General features: G+C 59.3%; 10 protein-coding genes across 10 annotated transcripts; 4 read left to right on the top strand and 6 right to left on the bottom strand.

Moving 5' to 3' along the window:
• Positions 1 to 2,567: 2,567 nt before the first annotated feature.
• VTJ83DRAFT_2426 (uncharacterized protein) lies at positions 2,568 to 5,389 on the bottom strand (the record flags this gene model as incomplete). The annotated part of the gene is made up of 4 exons (XM_071008695.1): positions 2,568 to 3,667; positions 3,737 to 3,818; positions 3,896 to 4,022; positions 4,065 to 5,389. The coding sequence occupies 4 exons, from the start codon at positions 5,387 to 5,389 to the stop codon at positions 2,568 to 2,570; spliced, it is 2,634 nt and encodes an 877-aa protein (XP_070868966.1).
• Positions 5,390 to 6,728: 1,339 nt separating this feature from the next.
• Positions 6,729 to 8,008, bottom strand: VTJ83DRAFT_2425 (uncharacterized protein; the record flags this gene model as incomplete). Its single annotated transcript, XM_071008694.1, has 3 exons — positions 6,729 to 6,749; positions 6,806 to 7,928; positions 7,986 to 8,008. The coding sequence occupies 3 exons, from the start codon at positions 8,006 to 8,008 to the stop codon at positions 6,729 to 6,731; spliced, it is 1,167 nt and encodes a 388-aa protein (XP_070868965.1).
• Positions 8,009 to 8,329: 321 nt separating this feature from the next.
• Positions 8,330 to 9,086, top strand: VTJ83DRAFT_2424 (uncharacterized protein; the record flags this gene model as incomplete). Its single annotated transcript, XM_071008693.1, has 3 exons — positions 8,330 to 8,473; positions 8,589 to 8,701; positions 8,801 to 9,086. The coding sequence occupies 3 exons, from the start codon at positions 8,330 to 8,332 to the stop codon at positions 9,084 to 9,086; spliced, it is 543 nt and encodes a 180-aa protein (XP_070868964.1).
• Positions 9,087 to 9,454: 368 nt separating this feature from the next.
• Positions 9,455 to 9,818, bottom strand: VTJ83DRAFT_2423 (uncharacterized protein; the record flags this gene model as incomplete). The annotated part of the gene is made up of 3 exons (XM_071008692.1): positions 9,455 to 9,595; positions 9,662 to 9,729; positions 9,791 to 9,818. The coding sequence occupies 3 exons, from the start codon at positions 9,816 to 9,818 to the stop codon at positions 9,455 to 9,457; spliced, it is 237 nt and encodes a 78-aa protein (XP_070868963.1).
• Positions 9,819 to 10,254: 436 nt separating this feature from the next.
• On the bottom strand, positions 10,255 to 13,403 carry VTJ83DRAFT_2422 (uncharacterized protein; the record flags this gene model as incomplete). Its single annotated transcript, XM_071008691.1, has 3 exons — positions 10,255 to 12,008; positions 12,059 to 12,493; positions 12,542 to 13,403. 3 exons carry the CDS (start codon positions 13,401 to 13,403, stop codon positions 10,255 to 10,257), a joined length of 3,051 nt encoding a protein of 1,016 aa, XP_070868962.1.
• Positions 13,404 to 14,035: 632 nt separating this feature from the next.
• On the top strand, positions 14,036 to 15,337 carry VTJ83DRAFT_2421 (uncharacterized protein; the record flags this gene model as incomplete). Its single annotated transcript, XM_071008690.1, has 1 exon — positions 14,036 to 15,337. One exon carries the CDS (start codon positions 14,036 to 14,038, stop codon positions 15,335 to 15,337), a length of 1,302 nt encoding a protein of 433 aa, XP_070868961.1.
• A 465-nt stretch (positions 15,338 to 15,802) lies between these two features.
• Positions 15,803 to 16,986, bottom strand: VTJ83DRAFT_2420 (uncharacterized protein; the record flags this gene model as incomplete). The annotated part of the gene is made up of 2 exons (XM_071008689.1): positions 15,803 to 16,882; positions 16,942 to 16,986. The coding sequence occupies 2 exons, from the start codon at positions 16,984 to 16,986 to the stop codon at positions 15,803 to 15,805; spliced, it is 1,125 nt and encodes a 374-aa protein (XP_070868960.1).
• A 2,796-nt stretch (positions 16,987 to 19,782) lies between these two features.
• On the top strand, positions 19,783 to 20,877 carry VTJ83DRAFT_2419 (uncharacterized protein; the record flags this gene model as incomplete). Its single annotated transcript, XM_071008687.1, has 2 exons — positions 19,783 to 20,452; positions 20,522 to 20,877. 2 exons carry the CDS (start codon positions 19,783 to 19,785, stop codon positions 20,875 to 20,877), a joined length of 1,026 nt encoding a protein of 341 aa, XP_070868959.1.
• A 1,036-nt stretch (positions 20,878 to 21,913) lies between these two features.
• On the top strand, positions 21,914 to 23,608 carry VTJ83DRAFT_2418 (uncharacterized protein; the record flags this gene model as incomplete). Its single annotated transcript, XM_071008686.1, has 3 exons — positions 21,914 to 22,624; positions 22,780 to 23,521; positions 23,592 to 23,608. The coding sequence occupies 3 exons, from the start codon at positions 21,914 to 21,916 to the stop codon at positions 23,606 to 23,608; spliced, it is 1,470 nt and encodes a 489-aa protein (XP_070868958.1).
• Positions 23,609 to 24,379: 771 nt separating this feature from the next.
• VTJ83DRAFT_2417 (uncharacterized protein) lies at positions 24,380 to 26,383 on the bottom strand (the record flags this gene model as incomplete). The annotated part of the gene is made up of 1 exon (XM_071008685.1): positions 24,380 to 26,383. One exon carries the CDS (start codon positions 26,381 to 26,383, stop codon positions 24,380 to 24,382), a length of 2,004 nt encoding a protein of 667 aa, XP_070868957.1.
• Between the last annotated feature and the right edge of the window lie 918 nt (positions 26,384 to 27,301).

The following is a 27,301-nucleotide window of genomic DNA, read 5'->3' as shown; positions in this document are numbered from 1 at the left end:
AGAAAAGAGAGGTGGCTTTGCCCGGGTCGCTACGCTGATGCTTCCCCCGCAGCCCGCAGCTCGCAGCCCGTCCTTCCCACGGTCTGCAGGACCCTCGTTTGCCCCCGTCGGCCGGTTGGCCTCCCGCTACCTAACCATCGCCGTCTTCCCATTCTCCCTGTTTTCCATCGCTTGGGGTGACAATTGGCACCCCATCCGCTCCGGGCGTCCTGCTGCGCATACGTACACGGTCTCCGCCCCATTGTGAAAACCCCCTGAAGCCCTCTCAGTGCATGCCATAGGACCTTTCTGATCTAATGGCGTCCCCGTGCGGAGCGAAAAGAAAAAGAAAAGGCCGGCTCGCGTTGACTGAACGTCCCCGACGTCCTTGCTAGACCCTGCTAGCATCAGCTCAAGCAAGATAGCGTCAGACCTGCACCTCCAGCGCAGACCGACAGCGAATCAGCCGCCATTCCACCCATCCACGGATCTGATGGACGTTGACGCTAGCGTGCGAAGAAGACAGATGGCCCCCCGGTCGAGATCCTCCAAGAGATTGGCGAGCTAGGGTACGGTAGTATCGCCGCTGCGCTGCAGCATGCATGCAGTGCCACCGTGTGCGGCCCCCCCCCCCTGAGGCTGGCGAGCACCGCACACGGCAGAGAGGTATGCCATTGCTGTGTCCACGTCTTCTTTTCTCGGCCAAACCTGCAGCATCCCGTAAGGGTTCATGGCAATCAAGGCCCGAAAACGAAGAGCCCTGTGGACAAGTCCCAGCACGGGCCGGCAATCGCCATGGTGTTCTCGGGGACCCGTGGCCACTGGAGTGAAAAGCCGTAGCGCAAACCGGGAGGTCCGGGGGTGCGGCAGGACAAGCGTACTCATGCCCAGGGTCCGGACAACCCGGTTCTGAGCGCCCCGATGACCGGCCCTCTCGAGATCCACGAATCCCTGTCCGTCGGACCTGAACGCTCGGACATGGCCATAGCTGGCTCACGAAAAGCTTCAACGGCTTGCTTTGGGGCCAGGCCAACCCGAGCCCGCAAGCACGGGGGCATGTGCCCATCTTCCTCCTCTCGTCACCTCTTCCAACTTGGCGGGTTTCTCACCGTCAAATGGTGGCCGCATCGAGCACCAACCATGGCATGGCCCACGGCGGTCTTGCTCCGATGCAACCGCCGCGGTACCCTCTCTATCCCGGTCCTTCTCGTTCGGGCTTGCCAATCGTTTCTGACCTTGGACACCCCATCCCCTCGGAGCCATCTCACACCCCGTCCTTCGCTTTTTCATGTTCGCAATGAGAAGGGGGGGGAGGAGACGAAAGCCCCTCCCTCTCCTCCCTCCTCCATGAACTTGCGTGTGTTGTGTCACCTAGCCCTGCACAGCCTGCTGTACGTTACCACACACGGCGCATGCCTAAATGCTATGTGGGCAGCGAGTCAGCCGGCGAAGCTCCCTCTCGCATGCCCCATAGTACAGCGCTCAGAAGGTCTCCCTCTCACGCTGCATGAGAACCGACGCTGTTGCTATGACGGCCGCTGCTGCTTCTGCTGCTGCTGCTCCTACCCCCGTCTTGCCATGTTGGTTGCTCTCTGGTCGACCGAGCCGGTTGGGCTGTCTGCGGGGTCGTCTGTTGCGGTGGCCGTTGCTAGAGCGGGTTGCGTGGCGTTGGCTTTTCTGCCGGGCATGGCCCTGCATCACAGGTACTTGAGAGCGCCCTGAACCGGGTTCACCGGTCATCGCATGCCGAGACAGGGTGCGCGGGGTTCGGGGTGCCGCGCAGAAACGGGCCGGATGAAGAGGCAAAGCGGTTCTGTTTACCATTGGAGCCTTAATTGGCACCTTGAAGCAACCCAGCAGAGAGGCCCTCAGGCATCATCCGACCGAGGCATCGTGGTGGTTTTGCTGTCGTCACGTTCCTTGCTTAGGTATACAGCCATGGACGGCAAGCCAGTTCGGCACGTCGGTAGAAACCAATGTACATGTCTCAAATCTGGGTGGAAGACAGACACATGGCAGGGTTCCGGTCAGCATGGAGGGGCTGTGCCCTTCCATGATCATCTCTATCGGTCACCAACGGGGGTTGGCGGTAGGTGTCCGCGTCTTTCCTTGGGTTGAACGACTTCACCGTGGGAATCCTTCCAGGAGCACGCGAACAACTCTCGTCTCTCGACATGGCATTCCTGCAAGGTGGTCGATAGCAAAAGGCATCGCAGAACGGGTTCCCGACATGTCCCATCCTCGCCAGCGCCCCCTCGGACCATCTGGCCGAAACGGCCAAATCGCTCCGAGCCATCGCATCACAAGACTGAACCCCCAACGCCTTGACCTCGCCCGAGAGGACATCCATACATACATACACACACAAATGATCATACATTGTTATCCGCAAAAACGCCAACACCCCATGGTTCCACAACCTACACAAGAAACCCCCTCCGGCCCCCCTAGAGATCCCAAGCCAGAACACACCGTGAGATGCCCACGCAAAAGACAAACGGAAAGGAAAAAAAGAAAAAAAAAGAAAAAAGCCACCGCTCTGCTCCCCCACCTGCTCTTCACGCTCGCCCTCAAAGCCCCCCTCTAGCTCAATCTCCAACTACATCCCCTGCTCCTTCTCCTGCTCCTGCTCCTGCTCCTGCTCCTGCTCCTGCCCCCTTCCCTTCCGGCGTCGCAAAGAACGCCTCGCCCGCAGCGTTCACCGCGTTCACGGTGCGAAGCAGCACGTCCCTGAGGAAGCCCATGTATCCCTTCCCACGGGGGGACATCGGCCCTGGCCCTGGCTCCGGCGGCGACGTGATGGACACGGGAGGCCGCAGGGATGTCTCGGCGGGGGTCCGGCGCGGTGGTGGTGGTAGTGGCGGTGTCTCTGGCGGATCCCGGGATCGGGCCTGCTGCCGCTCTTTGAGGCTCGTCTCTGGCGTCGAAGCTTTGGCTTTCGGGAGGGAGCTGTCGGTGTCGTTTTCGTTGTTGTTGTGGTTGTTGTTGTTGTTATTGCTGCTGCTGTTGTCGTCCCCGGCCGAGAGGGGTTGCGAGGGGGAGGCAGGCGACGGGGTGGTGGTGGAGAACTCCGCCGCCGCCGCCGCCGCGGTCGATGAAGGCTCCGGGGCAACCGCCGTCGCCTCCATGCCGCCGGAGGACGGCCGGGGCGTGGCGGTTGTGGCGGTCTCCGGATCGTACTCCGCCATGATCTCCAGCAGCATCTCCACGCGCCTCAACCCGTTAGGTTCCTGCTGCATGGCAAACAGCCGATCCAGGATGCCGCAGCGGGCAAAGAAGCGCGCGTCGTTGATGATGTTGGGGAGGATGAAGTGGGCCCACCGCCGCACCAGCGCGTTGTGGAAGAACTCGGGATGGCCGGCAAGGTGCAGCAGCGTCGCGTCCATGAGGTGCGCCATCATGGCGCGCAGGCGGAACATGATGGGCCGGCCGCCCTGGTCGAGGGCCATCTGGATGGCGTCCTCCAGCGGCCCGTAGAGGGACGCGAGCGGGGTGCGCGCCGTGACGCGCACGGGCGCGTGCTGGAACCACCGCCTGAGGAGCCACGTGAACGCCGAGAGCGAGGTGAGAGCTGTCTCCATCATGCCCTTGCAGTCGACCGAGGCGCCGGCGATGTAGACGAACACGGCGCGCCGGATGGCTTCGCCGTCGGTGGGAGAGGTGGGCCGGGTGAACCTGGAGATGGCGCCTGGGGAGGACAAGTTTGTTGAGCCACGGCTTTCCCATTTCGCGTCGGGGCTGGAAGGAGGGGGCTTACATTTGTTGTACATGTAGTACAGCGCGTAGGCTAGCTGGACTGGGCACCAGCTGCTGCAGTCCAGGTGGACATCACGGCCATCCTGTGTTCATGCTTAGCCATGGCTGCGTCCCCGCACCCGCGAGGCTTTCGGCCTGGAACTCTGGCCGGCGTGCTTACCGGATCTGGCGGTGGCAGAAGGCTCCTGAAGACGCTAGACTCGCGACATAGAATATCGCGATGAAGATGCCAAGTGTGCTCGTGGCATGTTACCCGCACGTCTGCGTAGTGAGGCATGTGCCAAAGCCTGCCGAGCAGTCAGCGTTAGCCAAACCGTTGTACGGCTTACAACAGAATGCGGCTGGAGGCAACCGACGAGAGATTGCCGCGGTCATGGGCAGCAATCGCCTGGCGTTTCATGATTTCTCCAAGTCTCGGCGAGTCCACGGGCGCAACGGCGTCGGCACCTAGATGTTCCTCATGGAAAGGGCGGCGGTTCTCTTCGCCCCACGTGCGCCGGGCCTCCTCGTCCTCGTGACGATGGGCTTCCCCAGACGACGACGACGACGACGCAATAGTGCTGATGAGTGTTGACGGCATGGTGTTGCCCGAGGCTGACGAGTGGGTGTCGGCGAATGTAGAGTCTGTGATGGCCGTCGGCATCGGGCTGGATGAAGGCGTGCTGGTGAAGGTTGACGACATGGCGTCGACCGATGGACAGCTCGTGCTGGAGGTGAAAGACACACCACGGAGGGAGGGTGAAGGAGCAAGGGGGTAATGCGAAAGAGGCACCGTCACGCTAGGCCTGCGCGGCAGAGCGTGTCGAGGTGTCGCCGGGGCAGATGAATACCGGACACCCTGTGTAGTCAGGAAAGGTAGGGCCGGGGAGACATAAGTCACCCCTCGTCCGTAGGGTTGCGAGGGGTTCAGAGGGCCGTGGAAAGCGGGCGCGAGAGGGTTGGGGATGAAGTTTGACGCGCCGTGCTGGGGTTGATTGTAGGACGGATGAGGACCAGCTGGACCAGGGCCGTGGTAGCCGTGGCCTGCGCTGAGAATACCGCCAGGCCCGTGTCTCTCGATGGCCTCGTCGAGCCTGCTTGGATGCTTCATTCCTTGCAGCTTCGTCTTTGGGTCCGTCGCTGGGAGGGCAGGGAACGGCTCTGTCTCGGGTTCGTTGAGAGCGCCCTGCGTGGTGGCCTGAAACGGCCTGGAAAGATTGCCCTTCAGAGCTCCGGCGTAGGAAGCTGAGGAGCTGAGACTTCGGTTCCGAGCGCCCTGTGGCGTGGGAGGTGAAAGCCTGAGTTGGCTGGGAGGGTTGTGCGAGGTGGATGGAGTACGCCTGGATAGATCCGGCAAGTTCCATGATGCGGGAGGTAATGGCTTCAGCCGACCCCGGGTATCCCTTGATGAAAACGACCTGGCTTGATCTCGTGAGCGGTCCATCTTGGAAGCAGACGGTGCGGGAGTCTGCGGCCTCGACGATGGCGCACTCCGTATCGATCTGCCATCGCCTTTGCCAGGTTTGTTTTGGCCCTTTTTCTTGGGAGGTTTCCTCTGGCCCGGCTCATATTTCTTCTTGGATGCCTTCTGGACTTTCTCCCATTTTTCTTTCGACTCTTGCCAGGCGGCCGTAGTTGTTTCCTCGACTTCCTCGTTGAACGACCTTTGCTGCATCTCATTTCGTGGTGTCCGGGTCTCCTTCATGGGAGACAGGCGCGCTTGTTCGGCGTCTGGCTCTGTTCGAGGCTTCGCCGTGGCAGAAAACACCTTCTTCCCTCGAAGGGCCTCAGCATACGAAGCCCCTCGCTTCTGGGGCGGAGGGTCAGAGCCGCTCATGTCGTCCTCGCTTCCTAGAGGGGGTGACTTTCTATGAGGCAGGTTGTGAGATGAACTGTCCCTCTTCCGTCGAGGACGGAGAATGGATCGTGAACCCGTAAAAGTTGTCGACAGACGGACCTCAACAAAAAGAACCGAACATGGCCAAGTTCCACCCAACTTCTATGAATGATGAGTTGTGAAAGTGAGACAGCTGACCAGTTGGGCTTCGCCTTGTGCCCACGTTCCGGAATTGCGATGAAAGGTTTCGACGTGTTGTGGCTGGGCCAGTGCTAAGGTTCGGCGTATACGTTGTGGGAGGAGGCTTAGGGAGTCCGTGCTGTAGCTCAGACAACGCACGTATCCATCGACACAAGCAAGCATGCCAAACAATGTGCCTAACAGCGTTTTTGCGTGGGCCTTCTCTTCTGCGGCGCATTGAACCGAGTACCCAAACTTGACTTGCCTTGCACAACCTGGACCTGTACAACAAGAGAGCTCAAGCCAAGGAACCAGGAACTCCCCACGAAGCCCCCGGACGCTTCATCACAGATATCACCTCCAACAAGAAATTCTACCTACTTTGCTGCTGTACATTCCCTCGATTTCCCGGAGTCCCTGAGCCTTCCTTGACACCCGGGCTCCTTTCCCCTCAGCGACGGCACGGACTCACTTAGTTCAGGCATCCGATGGAGTGGCATGGTTGGCAAGACGAGGAGCATGGATTTCAGGATGGACGTTGACGGGGATGGAAGAGAGGGTTGGCTTGGGGCAGAGATCCCACTGTCGAGCAGTGGCATCAGAGGGTGATGAAGATGCTCAAGAAGGATGGCGACAATTTGAGGTGGGAGTTGGATTCCTGTGCTGTCCAGGAACTGGCGAGATGCCAAACACCCCAACAAGAGCACGACGGAGCTCCCTCCGAGATATGGAACACAGCAGGGGAAGCAGAGGCACGGGGGGACCCCGGCTCCCGGCTCCCGGCTCCCAGTTCCAATCGAGGCATCACGGGTTGTATTGGGGTGGTGGGTGGTTTGGCTTGGGGGTAAAGTGAATTGAGCGGCCGAAAGGTTGATGGGGATCGACGGATCGCAGGATCAACGAAGAGATCCATCTCCTGATGGGTCCGTGATTGGTTGGGAGACAAACGGTGAGTGTTGTACTTCGTCAGGTCTGCTATTATTATGGCTTCTTCTATCTATGACTTTATCATGAAGATCTTCAGGGAGTTAGCGAGGGTAACAATCATTACGGATATTCTTGGATCGTGCTTACCTGGTTCAACGCGGCAGCATCCGTCAAGGCCATCTTCTTTTGGGCGATGAACCTTGACCTCGCGATATATCGGCTGGAGCCTGTCGGAACAGGCGTTGAATAGCCGCTGCCGCTGGGGGTAGAGACGCTGCTCTCTGCGGGCGTGCTGCCAGATGCGGATGCGGTTCCGTTGCTGCTTGCCTTGTTGCTCTGCGCGGCCGAATCGCCTGTCTCTGTCCCAGACTCGACCTCTGACTTTTCCTTCTTGCGCTTCTCCTTCTTGTCTTTCTTGTCTTTCTTCTCCTCCTTTTCCTTCTTGCCCTTGTCCTTCTTCCTCGTCTTTTCCTTCTTGGACTTCTTGGACTCGGACGAACTGCTGGTTTCTGCGGAGACCTCATCAGTCTCCGAAATGGTAGCGCTCGCACTCTGAGCCGAATCTGTTGCCGCCGGTTCCTCGCCCTTGCTCTTCTTTGACTTCTTGGACTTCTTCTCCTTGCCGTCTTTGGAACCGCTGGCCTCTTCCTCACTACCGGAGTCTGTTTTCCTCTTCTTGGACTTCTTGTCTTTTTTGCGCGTCTTTTCCTCGTCCGGGTCCGCGTCATCGGCTTTCCGTTTGGTCGGTTTGGGTGCTGGCTCCGATACCTCGCTGGCCGCTGTTGTCTCGTTGGTTTCCGTCGACTCTCTTGTTCCATTCGAGGCGGTGCTCTCGGACGCTGACGTTTCTGCGCCATCCAGGACGGACTTGACCTGGTCACCAACCAGCCAGCCGCCCCGAACGAAGCGAATCGCACCAAACTTCTGCTCAACGTAGAGGCTGAGCTTCAGGTCTTCGCGCGCCTTGCGCTCCTCCTCAAGCGTCTCCTCGGACTTCCCATTGAGGCGCCCCAGCAGGTGCTGGAAGGCGTCCAGGCCCGTGCACTCGTCGCCGTTGTTGCGCTTGGCTCCGAGGCCGAGGGTGTCGTCCTTGAGCACGACGCGGATGTGAGCGGCGTTGGCCTCGGTGTGCCATTCGGCGTGGGCGGCGTTCTTCGCGCCGAGATATTCACCGGGTTGCCATCCCTGCGCCCGAAGCATCCGCTGGCCGAACGACTCGGTGTTGCGCGACCATTTCGTGTTGTTTGGATCCTTGCCAATCTTGCGCTTGCTGGCGGCTCGTTAGCGATGGGATGGCTGGGGGAGGGTGAGCTGAGCAATTCCTTACTTTTTGGCCGCGGCGAGTCCCATTTCGAGCCAGGGCGCTTGGTGCTGTGGATGTGCGGAAGAGACGAGAGGTAAGGGGGGGGAGGTGACGTTTGATTGTAGGTATGGCAGAGGTTCAATCGTCAAGATCGTCAAGAGTGGACCGGGAAATTTTGGCGGGGATCGGGCGCAGAATAATTCTGCCATGCCATACCGCCTGCAACTCGGGGCACTTGACAGGGGTGCGGCTGCTAGTCCCTTGCATCCGACATGTCGCTTTCCACTTACAAATAAACGAAGGTTTGAGACATTGAATGCAACCAACAAGGCAATCGACTTGACCAGCCAGCACGCTACACATTCAAGATGCCTGCTGCAACAACCACCACTAGACAGCGTAGGACAGCTCGCTCTGCTCGGTATTTTGCGGATTCCGACTCGGACATCGAGTACCAGGCGTACAATGCCCGTTTGAAGCAAGCGAGCACGGCTCGAACCCGCTTGCGCGAGGTATCGTCTTCTCGGTTGAGTTTGTCTGGAGGCTGGATGGATGTACACAGTTGATGTTGCAACTCTCGGGTCGACTCAACGAAACTAATATATGCGGAGGCTTGCCCGGCATCAGGCGAAGCAAACCCGCGACCGTCAGCGTGCAGCGCTCGCCGCTGCCTATGAAGCCTCCTTGGACCAGACGGTGGCTCGCATCCAAAGCTCCATCTCCAAGCTTGTCGACCTGCGGTATGCCTTGTTCTTTTCCCTTTCCATATCAGCCGCATGCGTACGCCAATCCTCTCTCTCCCCCCTCTCTCAACTAACATCCACCCCGCTTCCACCCAGATCCGCCCTCCTTACCCGTCATCTCCGACTCCTCCGCCACGCCATGGACCGCCGCGACAACGTCGTCGCACAGATTGTCCGCCGCCTGGTCGAGCACCGCCGCCGTGTGCTGAACTTGGCTGTAAGGCTGGCCGCGCTGTACGGGGCGCGCGGGGAGGATGCGGCGGCGGTGCTGAGGGATCTTCGGGGTGTTGATTCCCTGGGCCAGGCTGGTGGCGCTGTTCTGAGTGATGTGAATACCGCTGATGGCGATGGCGGTGGCTCTGGTGGTGGACAGAGAGTTTAAGGGTCAGCGTTGTGAGAGGGGCAAATGTGCGTGTGTATGATGATGATGATGATGATGATGATGATGATGATGATGATAATTATGATGGATGAAGACCTGGGCTTTGCATTGGGGGGCGTTGTGGTTTTGCTTTGCTTCGGTATGTCGAGGGTACCGGTCGGCGTTGGCAGGTGTTAAAAAAGCCCGGCAAGTCATAATGAGCAATGACACCTATGTCGGTCCTTCAAACTCCTCCTCACTGAGCTGGAAAACGAGAAAAAGAACCATCAATACCACACCAACCTAAGTCTATCCCCGTCTTAGGGTACTAGTACACTTTCATCATATCGTAACAAGCCTCCCATGGCGCCCATCCCGCCGAGCTTCACTCAAACCTTGAAGCCAAACCCGGCCATGCAGCTGCGGTACCGCTCTATTGTCGACTGGCAGTCCTTCTCGGGGTTGGCGGCGTTGGAGAAGAGCAGACACTCATCGCGCTGCGACTTTTCCTCCTTGCAAACGCAGCATGGCTGTTACGGTCGGCGTTAGCTGTCAAGGTCTCGGACTTGTTGTTGGTCAGACGACGTCCAGCGTACCTTGGGCTTGGAAGCAGCATTGGCAGCCTGTGCTGGCGCAGCAGCCGCAGCGGCTTGTGAAAGCGAGGCTAGCGACATGTTAGAAAAAAAACTGCTTCCAAGCTACCCTCCACGCATGAGGGGACTCACGAATCTGAGCGGCCTGGGTCGCCATCATGAAAGAAGAGAATGTCTGTTCACAGGTTGGCCCTGGTTCCGAAAATAGGCTGAGGGAAACCTGAGTGAAGTTGAGGTTGCGCAGTCGAAGAGGCACCCCGAAAAGAGCCGATAATATTGTTGATTAGTCAATTGCCTCGCGCAATCGACAGGGGTGCGGAAGCGCCGAGCCGCGCCGACCCGCAATGGCGTCAGCGGCACGGAATCGGCAAGCCACATCTCACGTGACACCCTTCAGCTTGACCACTTCGCACCTTGGGCAGGGTAGACACACAATCTCCTTCCAAGGTCACTGGCTTGACGGCTGAGCTTTGTATTTCGCCCAAACGCATCGTGGATAGCAAACTTGGCTGCACTCCCTCTGTACATCCTCATCATCTCATTCGAGCACATAGACCCTTTCTCTCCGCGAGAGCCCCCCACCCCCCTCTCTCTTCCTAACCAAACCCAATCAACCCCTCTACCATAACCAACTGGTACTTCTCGACCGCTTCCCTCAGCCTCACCAAAACCCCCGCAGCCAGCGCCTTGACTGCATCCTCTTCCCCGCTCTCATCCCCTCCTCGTAGCCCCCCAAACACAGCCCCAACCCACTCCATGGCCTCCACCACCTCCCTCCCCAGCTCTGCGCACAAATCCCTCGCGCGGTCTTCGTTCAGATCCAACATGGCAAGGAACCCAAACAGCACGGCCCTCGTGACGGCGAGGTCGCCCACCGCAGCAGCGCGCACGCGCGTGCTTAGCAGCAGCCGCCACAGCTCGCCGGTCATGGACGGCAGCGCGAGGGTGCTGGGCCCCGAGGCGTGGAGGAGGAGCGCGAGGGTTTGGAGGTAGAGGGAGAGAAGGTGGGGGTGGGAGATGGCGGTGGCGGTTCGGGAGCGCGAAGATGAGGTGTGCAGGGCGGCTTGGAAGCGGGCAATGAGCGGGGCGAAGAAGGAGGTGGCGATGAGGTTGGCGGTGGTGTTGGGAATGGCGCGTTGGCGGGGGCGTTGCTTGGAGGTGTATTTCGTTTTGGCAGGGTCGAGGAGGGGTTGGCGGTCCGAGCTGTCCTGGTTGAGGCGCGAGGAGAAGGTGGAAAGCTTGAGGACGTCTGGGCCGGTGGCTTCGTCTGCGGCTTTAGCGGCCAGCGGGGCAAGCCAGGCGTTGGTGAGAGAGCTGGCGATGCTCTCGAGGGCGTTTCTCGGAAGCCCCTTGAGAGAGGAGGCGGGCTGCGGGGACGGCGAAGTGCTGTTGTCCAGATAGAGTCGCGCAACCCGCTCTGGGAGCGTTTTGGAGGGGAACGCGGCCGATGTGGCGTAGTCGGACGCCTCCAAGCCTGCGATCTCGCGCGCGCTCATTCCGAGAGCGGCCAGCACGGATGATCGCTGGGAAATCGAGTAGTCGCCTTCGAAAAAGGTCCTTGCGAACCACGGCCCCATCTGCCCTGGTTGGGCGACCACCAGAGCGACCATTCCCTGGAGTCTTAGCTCGTCAAAGCGGTCCATGTTGAACTTGTCACCGAGGCCAACGAGCAGCGACGCGACCTCGTCAGCGTGCTCTGACACTTCGGCCCCGTAGTTGCCCTTGCGTCGGAGAAGCGTCGGCGCTGTGGTCAACGCCAGCTTCTGGTGGTCGTAGTTGTCCGTGTCACGGAGATACCGAATAAGGTCTCGGATGTACACGGGCGCCTTCGGCCTGTCACGCCGAACCAGGGTTGGATCGTCGTCTGAATCTTCGGGGTCCGAGTCTGGCTTCGCGTAAGGAACGATGTCGTCTTCCTCAGGAGGTTCCCCATCGCTGAGCTCTTCGATGACGAAACCGGACTTTGGTTCTTTCGGTGGCATCGGCTTTGGTGCAGGCTTCGGAAGCGTGTGCTTCTTCTTATCTGATCCAAAAGCGGTCTCGGTGCGGTGCTGATGCAGGGCATCCGGCGGGCCAACGCTATCAGATACTTCGACCAGCCCCTTGTACCACCTGCCCTCGGGCTGGTCCGTCTCCTCCATCTTAAAGTTCAGCCTCTGGTCGTCCTTATCCACCAGCCTCGAGAGCGCCTCGCCGACGAATATTCCAAGGATGCGGGCTCTCTGGTTCGTCGCTGCGAGTCGGTTCGATATGGCGTTCATCCACGGACCGGAGCGCAAGGCCATTACGAGTTTGATGGGCGAGGCTCGGTGAACATAGCCCGCAGCCAAGAGCAATACCTGGGCATGGGCTAGAGAACCGTTCAGCAAGGACTCTTCGAATTACGGAAAATACGCTTACCTTCTTGCTGCAAAACCGGCGAGTGCTTGATGTAGAGCTGATCCCCAAACTGACCGAGGCTCCTTTCGAACGCGGACATGAGATCATCCCGGTTCTGGGAAATCACCGCCATGACGGCCCTCCGGATGCCAATGCCATCTCCCAGGCCAGCTCCAGAAGAGCTCGTCAACCAGTCCACCAAATGTTTGCTGGCGCTCTCGGCTGGACCCAGTGCTGAAGCCAGAGCCCCAGCGGCAGCCGAGATAAGCGACTTGCTATTCTCGGACTCGCATCGGCCGAGGCGGTCCAGGTATTCGGCAGATAGCATCTTGAGTACGGAATGCAACACCTTTCGCTGGTCACCTGAAGGAAGACCTCCCAGAATCCTGCCAAAATCCTTGGGGTTTCTCCGCGGGTCCAAGACAAGCTCCATCATGAGCTGCTTGATTAGCGTATCTGGCTGGCGTTAGCCCGGCCTCTCAAAGATCGTAATGCGGGACGTACCGACGTGTCCGAGCCTCAGCGCCTTGCCAAGGAGGTCTGCCGCAAACCTCGTTGCCTCTGGTGTCGTCTCCGAGGACGCCAACGCGACGATGTTCCGTCCGAGCCAATCCGTGTACTGCGCTGGATCTGCTGGCCAAAAGTCATCAAGCTCCTTGCCGCCGCTGTTGGCCTTGATGAACTCGTCGGCCTCGGCAGCCAACGAGATGATGCGGCCATTCCCGAACGTGGCCACGATCTCATGCAACAGGGGCTTCAATCTCGAAGGCGCATCGCTCGCCACCAAGGCCGCCAGGTACGTTTCCAACAGCCACTTAGGACTGCGTAGGAGGAGAGATAGCAACTCGCATAGGGCTTGTAGGTTCAGAACGATGTCCGGCCGCTTAGTCTTGGAGGCAGCCTCATGTTTGCCCTCCTGGATCAGGGCCTTCAGGCGGACGAGGATGGCGTTGACTCCGGCGACGCTTGCGAGGCAGTTTATCAGCGAGCCCAACGGCGTTGAGGAGCTCTTAGACTCTTGGCTGTCCTCGACAAGCAGGGCCCAGTAGTTGGGGACGATGTCTGAAACCAGGACCTGGACAAGTTGAGCACTCAGTGGACTCGGCAGCCGGATGGCGGGGTAAGGGGCGGCATCAGCGGTCCGATAGCGAAGGAGAAAGTTGAGAGTCGAGGTTAAGGTATCGTAGTCTGGGTTGCTCTTGAGAATCTCAAGAGCCTCCCCGGGGGTAGTCGGAACATGGGTGCTGCTTGTTTTGTTGGGAGCTGCTTCGTTGTGACGCTCTGATGGTTTGGACTCCTGCAAGAAATCGCCAGCCTCGTCCTTTTTGAGGCGGACGACACTTGCTGCCCGTAGCAACTCATCCATTTTTAGGGGAGGGACCGTGGTAAGGTATTGGAGGCCAAATGACCTGATGGCTTGATTAGTTCACCGAGGGAAACACTGTCGAGGCTGATGTCGAAGAGATGCGTTTGGATCGCTCTGATGTCTTTCGCTACCTTCTGTCTTGGGGAGATGCGAGCGTTCTGTTCAGTCCAATGATTCTCATTTATCCAGGGTACCTATTGCATGATTGTTGGTTCATGGGAAAATCGTGTCTTCTTTGATACTGTCCCACAGTGTCTTGTAAAGAGGGTTTAATCGTCCTCTTTGCACGAGGAGATGGTGAGCAGAGGCCGTGGCCTGGCCGGGGCCCCGGTAACGTTACGTTACGATGTTGAAAGATGGGACTGTGACGACCCCCCCCCCCCCCCGGGGCGAGTTTGCTGAATGGAGCGGGCTGCCCAGAGCCAATAATAGTGGGCCCTCCAGCCAGCCAAGCCCCGCGTGCCTGGGATGGTGGGGACCCGGGATTACGGCAGCGAGCTCCCAAACGTCCCAACCTACTATACTGTGTACACCAAGAGCTAGGTCTGGTACACCCACGACACGGGCATCTTCCTCATTTCGGAGCAATCCAAATCACGCATTTGCTGGAGAATACGGGAAACCTGCTCGCAATGTCATCACAAGTTCACCCGTCTTCCGAGCCCGCGAGATGGCGCTATCTCGACCAGGTCCGGACCCGACCTGGCCCGTTCACGAACCCCGATCTCTTCAGCGGCGAGCAAGTCGCCGCCGCCATGGAAAGCATGAAGATCTTGGTTATTGGCGCCGGCGGTCTTGGCTGCGAGATCCTCAAGAACCTGGCCTTGTCTGGGTTTAAAGACATCCATGTCATCGACATGGACACGATCGACATCTCGAACCTTAACCGTCAGTTCCTCTTCCGCCAGGACGACGTGGGCAAGTCCAAGGCCGAGGTGGCCGCGCGCTTCGTCGAGAGGCGCGTGCGCGGCGTCAAGATCACACCACACAACAAGCGCATCCAAGACTTTGACGAGGACTTTTACATGCAGTTCCAGCTGGTGGTCTGCGGGCTCGACAGCATCGAGGCCCGCCGCTGGATCAACGCGACGCTGGTCAACATGGTGGACGAGGATGTCGAGGACAGCTATAAGCCCCTCATCGACGGCGGCACCGAAGGCTTCAAGGGCCAGGCGCGCGTCATCATCCCGACCGTCACCTCGTGCATCGAGTGCCAGCTCGACATGCACGCCCCGCGCGCCGCCGTTCCCCTCTGCACCCTCGCCAGCATCCCGCGCCAGCCCGAGCACTGCATCGAATGGGCCCACGTCATCGCCTGGGACCAGGAGAAGCCCTTCCCCGCCCTCGACAAGGACGACCCGGAGCACATTTCGTGGCTGTATCAAAAGGCCCTGGCCCGCGCCCAAGAGTTCAACATCCAGGGCGTCACCTACTCTCTGACCCAAGGCGTGGTCAAGAACATCATCCCCGCCATCGCCGCCACCAACAGCGTCATCGCGGCCGCCTGCTGCAACGAGGCCCTCAAGATCGCCTCGGGATGCGCCCCCGCCCTGGGCCTGCCGGATAACAACTACATGATGTACTCGGGCAACGACGCCATCTACACCTACACCTTCCGCCACGAGCGCAAGGAGGACTGCCCCGTGTGCGGGAATCGGCCGCGCGAGCTGCCGGTTTCGGGCCCCCAACAGACGCTGCGCGACCTGCTTGACTCCCTCGCCGATCGGCCCGAGGCCCAGCTCAAGCAGCCCAGCGCGCGCGCCGCGGGCAAGACGTTGTACATGCGGGTTCCTGAGAGCCTTGAAAAGCAGACACGGCCCAATCTGGAGAAGACGCTCGCCGAGCTGGGGCTCGAGGACGGGCAGGAGATTGCGGTCTCGGACCCGGCGTTCGCGACCGTTGTGTTCCGGTTTACGCTGCGGTTCAAGCAGTAAGAGAGGGGACGGACAGAGTTGTGTTTTTTTTTCTTCTGACTCTTCTTTTCATGGCGTCGAACCTTTTGCGTTTACAGAGACGGGTGCATTCGCGAGGCGTCAGGAGATAGGGGGGGCAACACGACTGAATGAACATCAACAGGACACGAGCTTCGGGAGGCTCACATATGAACCCCCGTGATTGTTGACATAATGATAGATCACGAAAAAGAGAATCTGATGAAAATAATGACCATTTTCTCTTCTTTTTTATCTCAGCAAACGCCTGTCTATCCAGGCAAGCCATGCGAATAAATGGCCAACCCCTTCGTGTGTGTTTGACCGCCAAACCGAGACGCCGAACCCATGTTGAAGGATACAAGAACAACTGGAAGAAATTGGGTATACCCCTCTGAAATACGTCCCCGTCCCTCCTCATCCCTACGACCCGACCCTCGTGCCACATCTCGAATCTTCCGCTGGTCGCTACCGCACCATGTTGATGACCTGCTTCTCCAGATCCTGCGCCCTCTTCTTGAGATGAGCAACGGCCTCGAGGAAAATCGCGTCGCTTTCCCACTGGCCCGTGCTTTCAACTAAAAAGATGAAGTGGTCGCGGCGGCGGCCGAGCTTGACCTTCCCCTTGAACTCCTCGTGGCGCAGGCACTCGCGGCTGACGGTATCCCGCATAGGGTCGACAACAACAGCCTTGAGCTCGCCCTCGTGTCCCTCATAGCCGCTACCCTTCCGGGACGCCTCTTCCTTGGTCACCGGCTCAAGGCCGATAACCCCGCGCGGGAAGCAGCGCGCAAACTTCTCGGCATCCGCGCCCAAGATGGGCCGTTCGATCTGGATCACCGGCATCAGGCGGTACGACGCGGTAGCGACGGGCGAGAACTTTGCATGATCCGACCCCACGCCCTTGTGCATGTGCATGGTCAGCGAGATCTCCTGGCCCGGCCGCAGCTTGGCGATGAGGATGTCGGGATGGACGGGCGCGATGACGTCGTCGCCGGAAAAGTAGCGCGACTGCCGGCCGACGGGGCAGAACTCGATGTCGCGCGCGTACACGTGGGCGTGCTTGTATAGCTTGGTGGGGTCCGTCTCGCCGGGGGCGGCGTCCTCGTTGTGCTCGCACCGCACGTCAAGACGGAGAAGGACCGTGTTGAAGTCGTAGTAGCTGTTGTTGATCTGCGACTCGTCGGCCGGGCGGCGCCACCACTTGAGGAACTTGTGCAGGCCTTCGCGCCCGCCCTTGAAGGGGATCAGGCCGAGGCGGTGCGCGAGAACCTCGTCTTGGATGACGGACGTGTTGTTGTTGATGAAGACGGTCTCGACGGCGAGGGTGGGAATGTCGGCGATCATGATGCGCCGGAAGGCGTTGGCGATCGAGGCATCGCAGCCGACGAGGGAGAAGGAGGCCTCAAAGGGGTCGTTTTGGTGGAATTCGACGCGGAAGTTGCGCTTGAAGGCCTCAATGTCCCAGCTGTGGTCCTCGCCGGGGTAGTTCATGGGAAAGTCGTTGGCTGAGACATTGGTGACGGTCTCTTCGTGGATGCCGACGGTCTGAGCGGGCCATGTTAGTGCGCTTGCGCCTGGAGAGCCATGAGAACAGGGTCGCATACCTTTCGCCGCTCCAGCTCTTCTTTTGTTGGTGGCTTGTGAGGCATTGTGAAAGGTGTGGATGTGGTTGCGAGGTGGTTTGGAGGTTAGTGGGGTGTCCCCGAGGTCGAGAGGGACGCCGAGCTCTGGAAATTCTCTTGGTGTTGGTCTTATCGGCACCGGCAGAAATTTCTTATCGCGAGGAAAACCACACCGCCTTGCTTGACTCCCATCAATGCACGCACGGAGCGAAGGGTTGGGGTTAGGAATCGATGCGCCAGCACATCCAACGAATCCCTCGTGTTTGTTGTTTGTGTTCCCTTGATTTCAGCCATTGATCTTTTATTACATACTATGCAAGTTCATGTACCATGGAAACACTCAGCTGTTGCCAGTGGCTGGGCTGCGAAGGAGAACTCAGCCTACCTCAAGCAGCCCCCTGTTTGCTGTCATGACCTGGAGAAGTCATTGCTCAGGTGTCAAGAGCCAACGGACGCCGATAAACATGACGGTCAAGACGCTTTCCCCGGCAATAGCCCAGAACGTTGATGTCTCTCTCGTGCAATTCGATCACTTGCTTGTGTCTTGATGTAGCGCTCTCCGTTGGTCTAATCGGCGAGATATTTCCGGAGAGCGCAAAGCATGCCGGTGAGGTTGCAGGCGCACCGTCTTCGTATACGCTTCATCGGTAGATACGACTCAAAGTTTTTCTCAAATGATGGATATAAACATACCATGCAAAGATGGACTGGTCATTCGTTTTCTTGACAATTTCTTGCTGAAGCCGGAAAAAAGGCTTCTGGTCCCTCCCCGTACAGGAGCGGTATGTTGACGCCAAAGATGCCCAGGAATGCAGTAGGCAATATCCTCTTCCTTAGTCGTCTTGCGCTTTGAGGCCCAGGACATCTTTCTAGCTACGCTGATATCCTCGAGTGACAATATGACGCCGAGGACGCATTCGTTGACGAGACTGGCCCGCGAGATAGCAGGCAATGAACCGCCGTCATCCTTCTTACCAATGAAAGCTCAGTTCGCCGTATAGAACTCGACGCGTTCAAGCGCGATCAATTCCTGCAGGGTCCATCCGCGAGCAAACCAACGGCTACACCTGGATTGTCGACCAGGCTCGTTGGGGTCGTGTTTATGTATGTCTGACAGGTGGGCGTAACACACGCCGGGCTTTTGAGACCATATATGCATAGACTACATAGCCTCGGAGAGATCCAGGCTGCGGGACCTATTGATGCAGCACGTATCGATCCAGATATATTCAAACCCTGTTTCTTTACAAGCGCGCATGATTCTGTCAGCTTTGCGAAGCCGGCCGCTTTCATCTTGCTTGCACGACCCAAGTCGGCCATATCGGCGAATAGTAGTTCTTGGTCGCCCCAGGTATGGAATAGGATTGCGTAGTTTGGAATGGAGGAGCTGATAAACCCCTCAAGCTTGAAGGTGTCGACGTTGATGGTTAATTATACTACTGGTAGATCAAGGACGCCATCTCCCAGTCATGAGTGATATTTGAAACCTCTTTCCATTCACCAATGTTAACGGTAGCCGAGGTCATCAGGCCCCGATCTCCAGCCGACTTCGCTGGCGGCCATGGAGAGCCAGGCTGTTGGGATATGTAAGGCGTGAGACAGATCGCAAGGCCATCTCTCAGGATGAGCTCGGTGAGGCGCTGTGCAGCGAAATATACGCTATGGGCCGATCGCAGGGTTAGTATGGCCAGGCTGGCAACATTGCCGGGTTGGTTCGTTGGGGTTAGTGTCATGAGCTGGAGCGCCCACAGCTTTCAGAGTGGCATGCATTCATCGCAACTCTCTGTCCGATGACCGATGTCTTGTTCCATCAACGACCCAGGCTAGCTGCTCCGAGGCGGTATTTGGAGCTCTGAAAGGATGGGGAGTGCCTTGAGGGGGTAGGCAAAAAGGCTAGGTCGGATTCAACCTGGGGCTGATGGTCCAACCGATGATTCCGGTGACCAAGAGCATTCTCGGAAACCCAACATGCTGAGGTGATCGTGGCCAGCGACACGGCGTGATCTGTGAGATGTTGCCAGGAGTCGAGGGGTCAGCTAACGGAAGACCGCGGCCGTGGCGGCAAATGCCAACTCCAGCGTCAACAAGACATTTTTCACCTAGGATTCAAGACGTTTCCAATGACTGCATCAAGGTAACGCCACAAGCGCGTAATATGGCATTCCCGACCTAACCGGGTTTGCCCAGGCGCCACAATCCCAGCAGCCGGCGCCTAGTTCGTGCTGACAGCCAAGAATACCTGAATCATTAGCTGAGCGCCGACTTTTGGCCCCCACCGCGGCGCAGACGACACGTAGGATAGTTACCCATCATGAGCATGAATGGCCCTGATTATGGTAATGGCACCGGGCAACTCGTCCTGCCAGTCGGAAAGACCACTCATTCCGTACAATGAAGGCGTTGACTGGGCTTTACGTACTGACGCGGCAACTCAGCCACGTTGTGTACAACGACGCCGAAAACCCCACGTTTATAAATGCCGTCAAGCAGGCTCTCACATCCTTTCTGAGGCCCGGGGCGTTTTGAATGTACTTGGCGCTTTCGGGAAGGGGATGAGGGTGCCGGAGCGCCCCTGCTCCAAAGCCTTGGGTCTAACCCGCTTTCAGGGGGTTGATGCAACCATCATCTGCGGTCTTGCGGCGCAGAAGCCGGATTTTCATTGCAGTGCTCCGGGCTGCTCCGTGAAGGTGCCCTGGGTCTTAATGATATTGTCTGCGGTCGTGCCCCCAAGGGCATGACGCACCTTCGAACCGACCTCTTTCAAACACCTTCCGGGCTGGGTTGTCGAAGGAGGGCGTCATCATCATCATCATCGACGTCGGCATGGCCACCACGGATTCACCCGTCCCGCCGGACCCCTGCGCCCGCGGGTCGCTGTACAGCGCCCAGCTTCCAGAGGTTGCTCGGATCAACACCGGCATCGAGGCTCCTGAGGTCATCGCGTACCGAACGGGGAACGTCTACACCACCGGGTGGGATTCCCAACATTTACCACCACCGCCGCCTCCTCCCCCTCCTCCTCCTCCTCCGGCCACCTCCACTGCCTACCTGCCATGGAAAGATGAGGGCCAACCCTCCGACGTATCCCACACACCAAGTCCGCAAGAGCGAAGAAGAGAGCCATGGGAATGGCTGACCAGCACGCGGGCGGTCCTCATCATGCTGGCCCTCATCATCGCCCTCCTCGCCGCCGTCACCGGCCTTGCCACCGCCCTTGCGCTCCAGTCACGACGCGCCACCGACGATGCTGGGTCTTCCTCTGCGTTGTCCTGCTCGGCTGACTCGGCTCCGTCGTCGTTGCCATCGGATGCCGTCTCATCGCCGTCTCCGGCGTCGTCTGGAGTAGAGACGGTCACCGTCACCACCACCCTTGTCGCCTCCCCAAGCGGGACTGGCTCGGAGCCGATACGTCTGGATCTTGCCATTCCCGACGTGTCCAACGGGTGCAGCGACCCGAACCAGAAGCTCACCGGCACGACGTACACTACCCGACGTGAGCCACTGTTTAATTCTTTCACCTTGTTGTTTGCGCAAGCCGGTCCCGCTAACTCCTCCCCATCAGTCTTTGGCAAGGTCACCTTCACGCGCTACTGCGGCCGGGAGCTTCGCCGCCCGCGCATGTACGGCATGCTGACCCAGGACTTCGAGTCGTGCATGGACGCGTGCGCCGTCTGGAGCACAAACGGCCCGGAGTTTATTGGGCGCGTGGTGCTCGGCGACTCGACCCATGGCCTCCACCCCAACGCGACCTGCGGCGCCGTGCGTTTCGTCCCCGCCTGGAGCGACCGCAACACCGCATACAACGACGCTGCCCGCGGTAACTGCTATCTCTTTGCGGCGCCCGTGACCGTCGGCGACCTGATAAATCCGGCTTTACCCGGCGGGAAGGTGTGTCATTCCGCGCTGGTGGTGTCGTAATGAAGCGAGGCAGCGAGTTTGGCGGGTGGGAGGCACGACGGAGGTGTGTTGAGCATTGGCGGCTTGTAATATAGGATGAGCATTTGTATATACATGGGATAGGGGCGCGGAGAGAGAAGGGAGCAGACTTGGATCCCGTTTTTTACACGGTCTCGGATCGAACCCGATGCTTTGATCATGAGTAGGGCCGGTCCGATCCACGGGTTATGGAGATATTTGGATACGAACCGGACGGAGACGGTAAGAGCTCGGGCGGACAGACCAACCTACAGCTGCTTGTTGTCCCGCTGTTTGCTGCTCCTCCATTTGATCCGCCTCTTCTGTTTCCCCCCTGGTTCTCCTCTTCCTCTTCCGAGAGCTCCCTGTCTTCCGAGCTAGACTTGGTCGAATCCGATCCCGACCCCTCCTCATCGCCTTCTTGCTGCCCGAGATCCCCCTCGTCATTGATTCCCTCCTCCATCTCGTCCTTGTCACCCCTTCCCCCCAATCGTAATGTTGACTACACAGTACATTGGGACGAGGGTGTTGGACCAGGTTATAATACTTGTACTATGTACTGCGTAGGCTTGATCGGATTGGCTGCCAAGTTCGTCAGGCGGTGAAGGGCACGTCAAGCGGTTCTGCCGGTGGACCATTGGCCAATCAAAGGCGCCCTAACTCGGGTGGAAAAGCCCGGCGGGATCCTGCTGCTCCAGCCAATGGGCGGGCGGGTGCGGGGCGATGGAATCTTGGCAAGAAGGTGGCCAATGCTTCCTGCACCGCATTGGACGTTGCTCAAGTGCCCAGAGACGACGACCTCAAACCTCCAGCTCCCCCGCGACAGATCACCACCCCGCCAACCTTTGAGGTTGGAAAACCCAAACCCCCGACACGCCGCCAGCCGGAGCGCAGCGCTAAGCCATTGGCGCCCGAGAAGCGGTACCTTGCCTGGGAACCAGCGCCCCGGCCGATCCCCGTTCCCTCCCGAGGACGACAACTTTCTCCGAAACCGAAATCTCGCGCTTGACCCAGTCCTCGTCGTCGTCGCGCCGCCACCATGTCGGCCACCCTCTATCGCCTCGCCGGCCGTAGTGCCAGGCGAGCATGCACCGCCGCTGCTTCTGCCGCCGTTCGTCGCTCTGCCGTTCGCCCCTTCTCCGTGTCCACCCTCCGCCGTCAGACCGAGCCCCACGAGTACCAGGGCACTCGCCTCGTCCCTACGGGTGCCGACTTCAACCCCGGCAGCGGCCTGGCCGAGCTCGAGTCACAACTCCAACTCCCCAACGGCACCACCGCCGCCTTCTCGGCCGAGTCCGCCAGCGGCGTCCAGAAGCAGCGCGACGACGGAGTCGAGGATCGCAAGGTTCGCCACTACACGGTCAACTTTGGTCCCCAGCATCCCGCCGCCCACGGCGTGTTGCGTCTGATCCTGGAGCTCAACGGCGAAGAGATTGTCCGTGCCGACCCGCACGTCGGCCTGCTGCACCGTGGCACCGAGAAGCTGTGCGAGTACCGCACCTACCTCCAGGCCCTGCCCTACTTTGACCGTCTCGACTACGTCTCCATGATGACCAACGAGCAGTGCTTCTCCCTCGCCGTCGAGAAGCTGCTCAACATTGAGATCCCCGAGCGCGCAAAGTTCATCCGCACCTTGTTCGGCGAGATCACCCGCATCCTGAACCACCTCATGTCCGTCCTCTCGCACGGCATGGACGTCGGCGCCCTGACGCCCTTCCTGTGGGGTTTCGAGGAGCGTGAGAAGCTGATGGTGAGTGTCTCTCTTTGCCGGCCGTGCGTTTTACCCGGCACGCTTCAGGAGCATATGTCACTTGGCAACGATCCGTGAACCTCGGCAAGGGCAACGCAACGCCTTCATATTTGTTCCAAAAGCAACCTCCCCCAAGCTAATCGAACCCCGCCCAGGAATTCTACGAGCGTGTCTCCGGTGCCCGTCTCCACGCCGCCTACGTCCGCCCCGGCGGTGTCCACCAGGATATCCCTCTCGGCCTCCTTGACGACATCTACCAATGGGCCACTCAGTTCGGCGACCGCATCGACGAAACCGAAGAAATGCTGACGGACAACCGCATCTGGATCAACCGTCTCAAGGGCGTCGGCGTCGTCTCGGCCGCCGACGCGCTCAACCTCGGCTTCACGGGCGTCATGCTCCGCGGGTCCGGCGTGCCCTGGGATATCCGCAAGAGCCAGCCCTACGACGCCTATGACCAGGTCGACTTCGACGTGCCCGTCGGCGTCAACGGCGACTGCTACGACCGTTATCTCTGCCGCATGGAGGAGTTCCGCCAGTCCCTGCGCATCATCCACCAGTGCCTGAACAAGATGCCGGCCGGTCCCGTGCGCGTCGAGGACTACAAGATCTCGCCCCCGCCCCGCGCCGCCATGAAGGAGAACATGGAGGCCCTGATCCACCACTTCCTCCTCTACACCAAGGGCTATGCCGTGCCGCCGGGTGACACCTACTCGGCCATCGAGGCGCCCAAGGGCGAGATGGGTGTGTACGTCGTCAGCGACGGCAGCGAGAGGCCGTACCGTGTCCACATCCGCGCTCCTGGTTTCGCGCACCTTGGCGGCTTCGACCACGTCGCCAAGGGGCACTTGCTGGCCGATGCGGTGGCTGTCATTGGCACCATGGATTTGGTGTTTGGTGAGCGGCATTTCCCCTCTCCCCCTTTTCAATGTCTGTTCTTTTTCGCTAACCCAGCCGTGCTTTCCAGGCGAGGTGGATCGGTAAAAAAAAATGGAAGATGGTGTTGTTGTAAATATCGTCGAGGTTGCTTCAAGAAACGAAGAGAAGCGAGGTTCAGCATCACTTGATGGTTGTGAGACAAAGCATCGCGGTAGATTGGTGGCCTTGGTTGCACGCAAATGGAGTTGGGTTGGTCGGAACGAAAACCAATGCGTCGGTGCTGGTGTGGCGTCCCGGGTGCGGCGATGCGTCGTCGCTTGTCCGTTGCCAGCTCTCCGCTGCGGTGGCGGGCCTGTGCTTCTGGCTTTCTTCTGCCTTCCCTTCCACCCCCTCCCTGGGCGTAGAGAGGTCGATCCATTAGCCTCATCTCCTCCACTTCACCCCTCCCCCCCCTCCCCCTCCTCCTCCTCCTCCTCCTCCTCCTCCTCTTCTTCTTCTTTTCAGTTTCTCGCCAGCCTTGTCCCTCTCCCGCTGTATCATCCTGGTGTGGTCTGTTGCATCACCGGCCGCAGCAGGACGGTCCTCAGCAGCAGCAACGACGAAATCAGGCGGCGGAAAAACAGAACCGTTGCATGAAGTGCTGAGCATCAATGGCGAGAGGGTCTGCGTAAAGCCGGCTTCTTCCGCTGTTTGCTGATCGGCTTGTTGCTTGCGACGGCCCAAAACGCGGATATTGCTTCACATGATTCTTTGACATCTTGTTATCGAGGTTAGTGTACGTGTCACTAGCATGGTGCGGGCCGATGGACGTTGCCAGGAAGAACGGAAGGAAGGGGAAAACGATCCAACCGACGTACCTCCGCAGAGAGACGATGTTCAAGTCTCGGCCGAGTACCGACGCTGCAGCGCCGGGCGGCGGCCGCCCTCCTCGGCACCGCCCATCCAGGTCTCGACGACCTCCTCGTGCGGCTGCTCGTGGCTAGGCACGAAGTCGCCATCAGCACACCCGTCCTCCTCCTCCCCATGCTCTTCATCCTCGAGCATCGTCACCGCGCTCTCGCTCGCGCTGCGCGTCTTTCGCAGCCGGCATTCCATCCAGCTCGGCATGTGCAGCGTGCCCTCGGGCCCGGCGCCGACCGGGAGACCGCAGATGGACACGTCCCTCGGGCCCGCGCAGCTGTCCGAGCCAAACGTGGAGGCGGAAGCGAATGCGGCGGCATCGGGGCCGCGGCCGCTGGTGCTGTCCTCGTCGCTGAGGCCGAAGGTGCCGGCCGGATGGCGGGGCGCGTGCCCTGCGGCGTCCGTCGTGCTGGAGGAACCCGCCGGCGTGGCGGGCCTCGTCGGGTGGCGTGGATGCCTCGCGGCCCTGGGACGTGTAGGGGGCTGACGGCCGTTGTGGGCGAGCCCGGGAGGGTGCTGGGCCTGACCCAGGTGAAGATACGCCGCCTGCGATCCCGCGTTGTAGCTACTGTTCCCCGTCGTGGCCGTGGCGAGGGCAACGTCAAAGGCATGGAACGGCGTGTTCATGGACGGACCAAGAAAGGCCATGGTGGGCATCGTCGGGTAGGCGAGGCCGGCGCTGGTGAAGGGGCCCGGACCGTGGGCGTGCTCGTTGTGGCCTTGGATGATCTCCGTGGCCCAGGGGTAGGCGCCGTGCGGGACGGTGTCGGTGAAGGTGGCCGCCGTGGCGAAGCGAGGGTAGGCCGGGGAGAAGTAATGTGGTTGTAGGTGAGGCGGGAGCGCCGCGGTGCTGGGTGAGGCAGCGGCCGTCTGGAAGGGGTTGAAAGTGTACGGATGGTACGGGGCGGTGGGTTGGGATTCGAGGACGAGGTGTGGAACGATGCCCTTGCCATGCGGGCCATGCGGCGATGCAAGGGGCGCGGTACGGCCGGCGTAAGGGCCCATGCGGTAATGTTGCCGCCTCTGCTGCGCAAGGGCGGCGATGCGTCGGCCATGGGGCGTGGACACGTCGCTACCGATATAGCTCTTGCTTTCGCTGCTGTCATTGCTGCGCGTGCTACGGCTGCGCTGGGTTTTGTCATCCAAGGATCCAGAGTCCCGGCCGCGCTTGGAGGGCGCACTTTCGGTGGTGAACTTGCCAAACTCCCTCGCAATCTCGTCGATATGACGCCTGGTCTCGTCGATCTTTTCCTCGGCGGCGTTGCCGTTGCCAGCCTCCTTACCCTTCGGCTCCTTGCTATGGGCCTCCTCGAGCTGGTGCCAACGACGGAGATTGTCCCGCTCGGTAGGCGTCATATCTTTGATTGAGATGCTAGGCTTGAAGGGGCCAGCATCGGCAGCACAGCTGCACTGGCCTGACTTGTGAAGGGCAGCGTGGTCGGCCTGCCACTCAGCGGCGTACAGGCCGGGCAGCCGGACTGCGACATGGTGCTCGCCCTTTTCCGTCACCTCCTCCGTAAACAGGGCTGGAATTGCGGGCTTCTTGGAGGAAGCCCCGTTGCTAGCGTCCTTGCTGTCAACGGCCTTGAGCTTGGACGCCCGGGAATTCTTCGACTCAGCAAGGGCCGGGGACTTGGATGGCTCCTCAGAAACCTCGCTTCCAGGCTGGGGGCTGTCCGCAGCGTCGCTAGCGGCAGTGTCGCCAATGACGCGGGGTTGGTTGAGAAGGCCGGGGAATATGACATCGCAGCCGCAGGCGCCACGCTCATGGAGCCACCGGTGTTCCCACTCGCGGATGAGCACCCAGCGTGAATGCAGCTGGCGCTCGCAAGCGGCACACATGGTCTCGGCGTAGAAGGTCCTCTCTGGGGCGCCCGTGCAGACCGGATAGTTGTGGCCGGTGGTCGTCATGGGACAGGGACGAACCACCATAACAGACCGGTGGCCGCACTGGTAGGCGAGGAATTCCTTGATACACATTCTGTCGGCTGGATGTAGTTTATCTTTTGTATGTGCTTGATGTTCTGCTCCGTATCTCTATCAAGGTCAGTGTGCGGCGTCCACCGAGTAACAAAACGAAAAGAAGATGCTGTAAGAGCAGTGGCTAAATCATTGGAAGGGGCCTGACAATATCCATAGCTCCAACAATAACAAGCTGTCTTCTATACACGTGTATGCTTCCATTGTTGCAGAAGTCGGGATGACAGAAGGCGTATTGTAAAAAAGACAGTAGGTTGCGTAATAGAAGAAATGCGTTGCATCTAGGGAGGGTCTGTCCTCGGAAACCAAGTCCATAGAGCAGGCAAGCAGCAATGCTCGATACAAAGATGCAACCCTCATCTCCTGATCCTCAACCTCTTGTAGAAGCCAACCACCCTGAAGACGCCATAAAACGAGAAGCAAGGATAGAAAATCTGTGATATCAACCTGTATCCCCCGCATGATGCTCTCCCAACGTTTACCCCTTACATAGGAATCCCCAAAGGCAGTACAATTCCAATACACCAAGGCTGACAAATGGTATAGAGCATGACAAGACTGTGATGTCTCAAATACGGATCTAAATGAAAACAAAACTCACCTTTCGGTCGGCCCTTTCAAGAAGGCAGCCCTCGAAGAGCGGAGTGCTCAAGCAGCCAAGTTGTGCAGGTGTTCTTGTTTTCCGCTGCCTATTCTGAGGACCAGGAGTCGAGTCTATGAAAGGTTGAACTGTGATGTAGTTGGAGGTGACGGTGTTGTTGGGCTCTAAATTGCGTGCTGGATGATGTCTGGCTGCTAGAGCTTTCGGGCTGCAAGTGTCTGATGTTCCGAACGTTCGGGTTTGGGGCTTTCGAAAAGGGACCGCAATGGCTTCGGTCTTTCGGAGTTAAGGTTAGAAGAGTTCTCTTGGTGTCTCGA

The sequence above is a fragment of the Remersonia thermophila genome, chromosome 2 (assembly GCF_042764415.1).
Source record: "Remersonia thermophila strain ATCC 22073 chromosome 2, whole genome shotgun sequence".
Taxonomy (NCBI): domain Eukaryota; kingdom Fungi; phylum Ascomycota; class Sordariomycetes; order Sordariales; family Chaetomiaceae; genus Remersonia; species Remersonia thermophila.
This window is presented reverse-complemented; position numbering and strand designations above follow the sequence as displayed.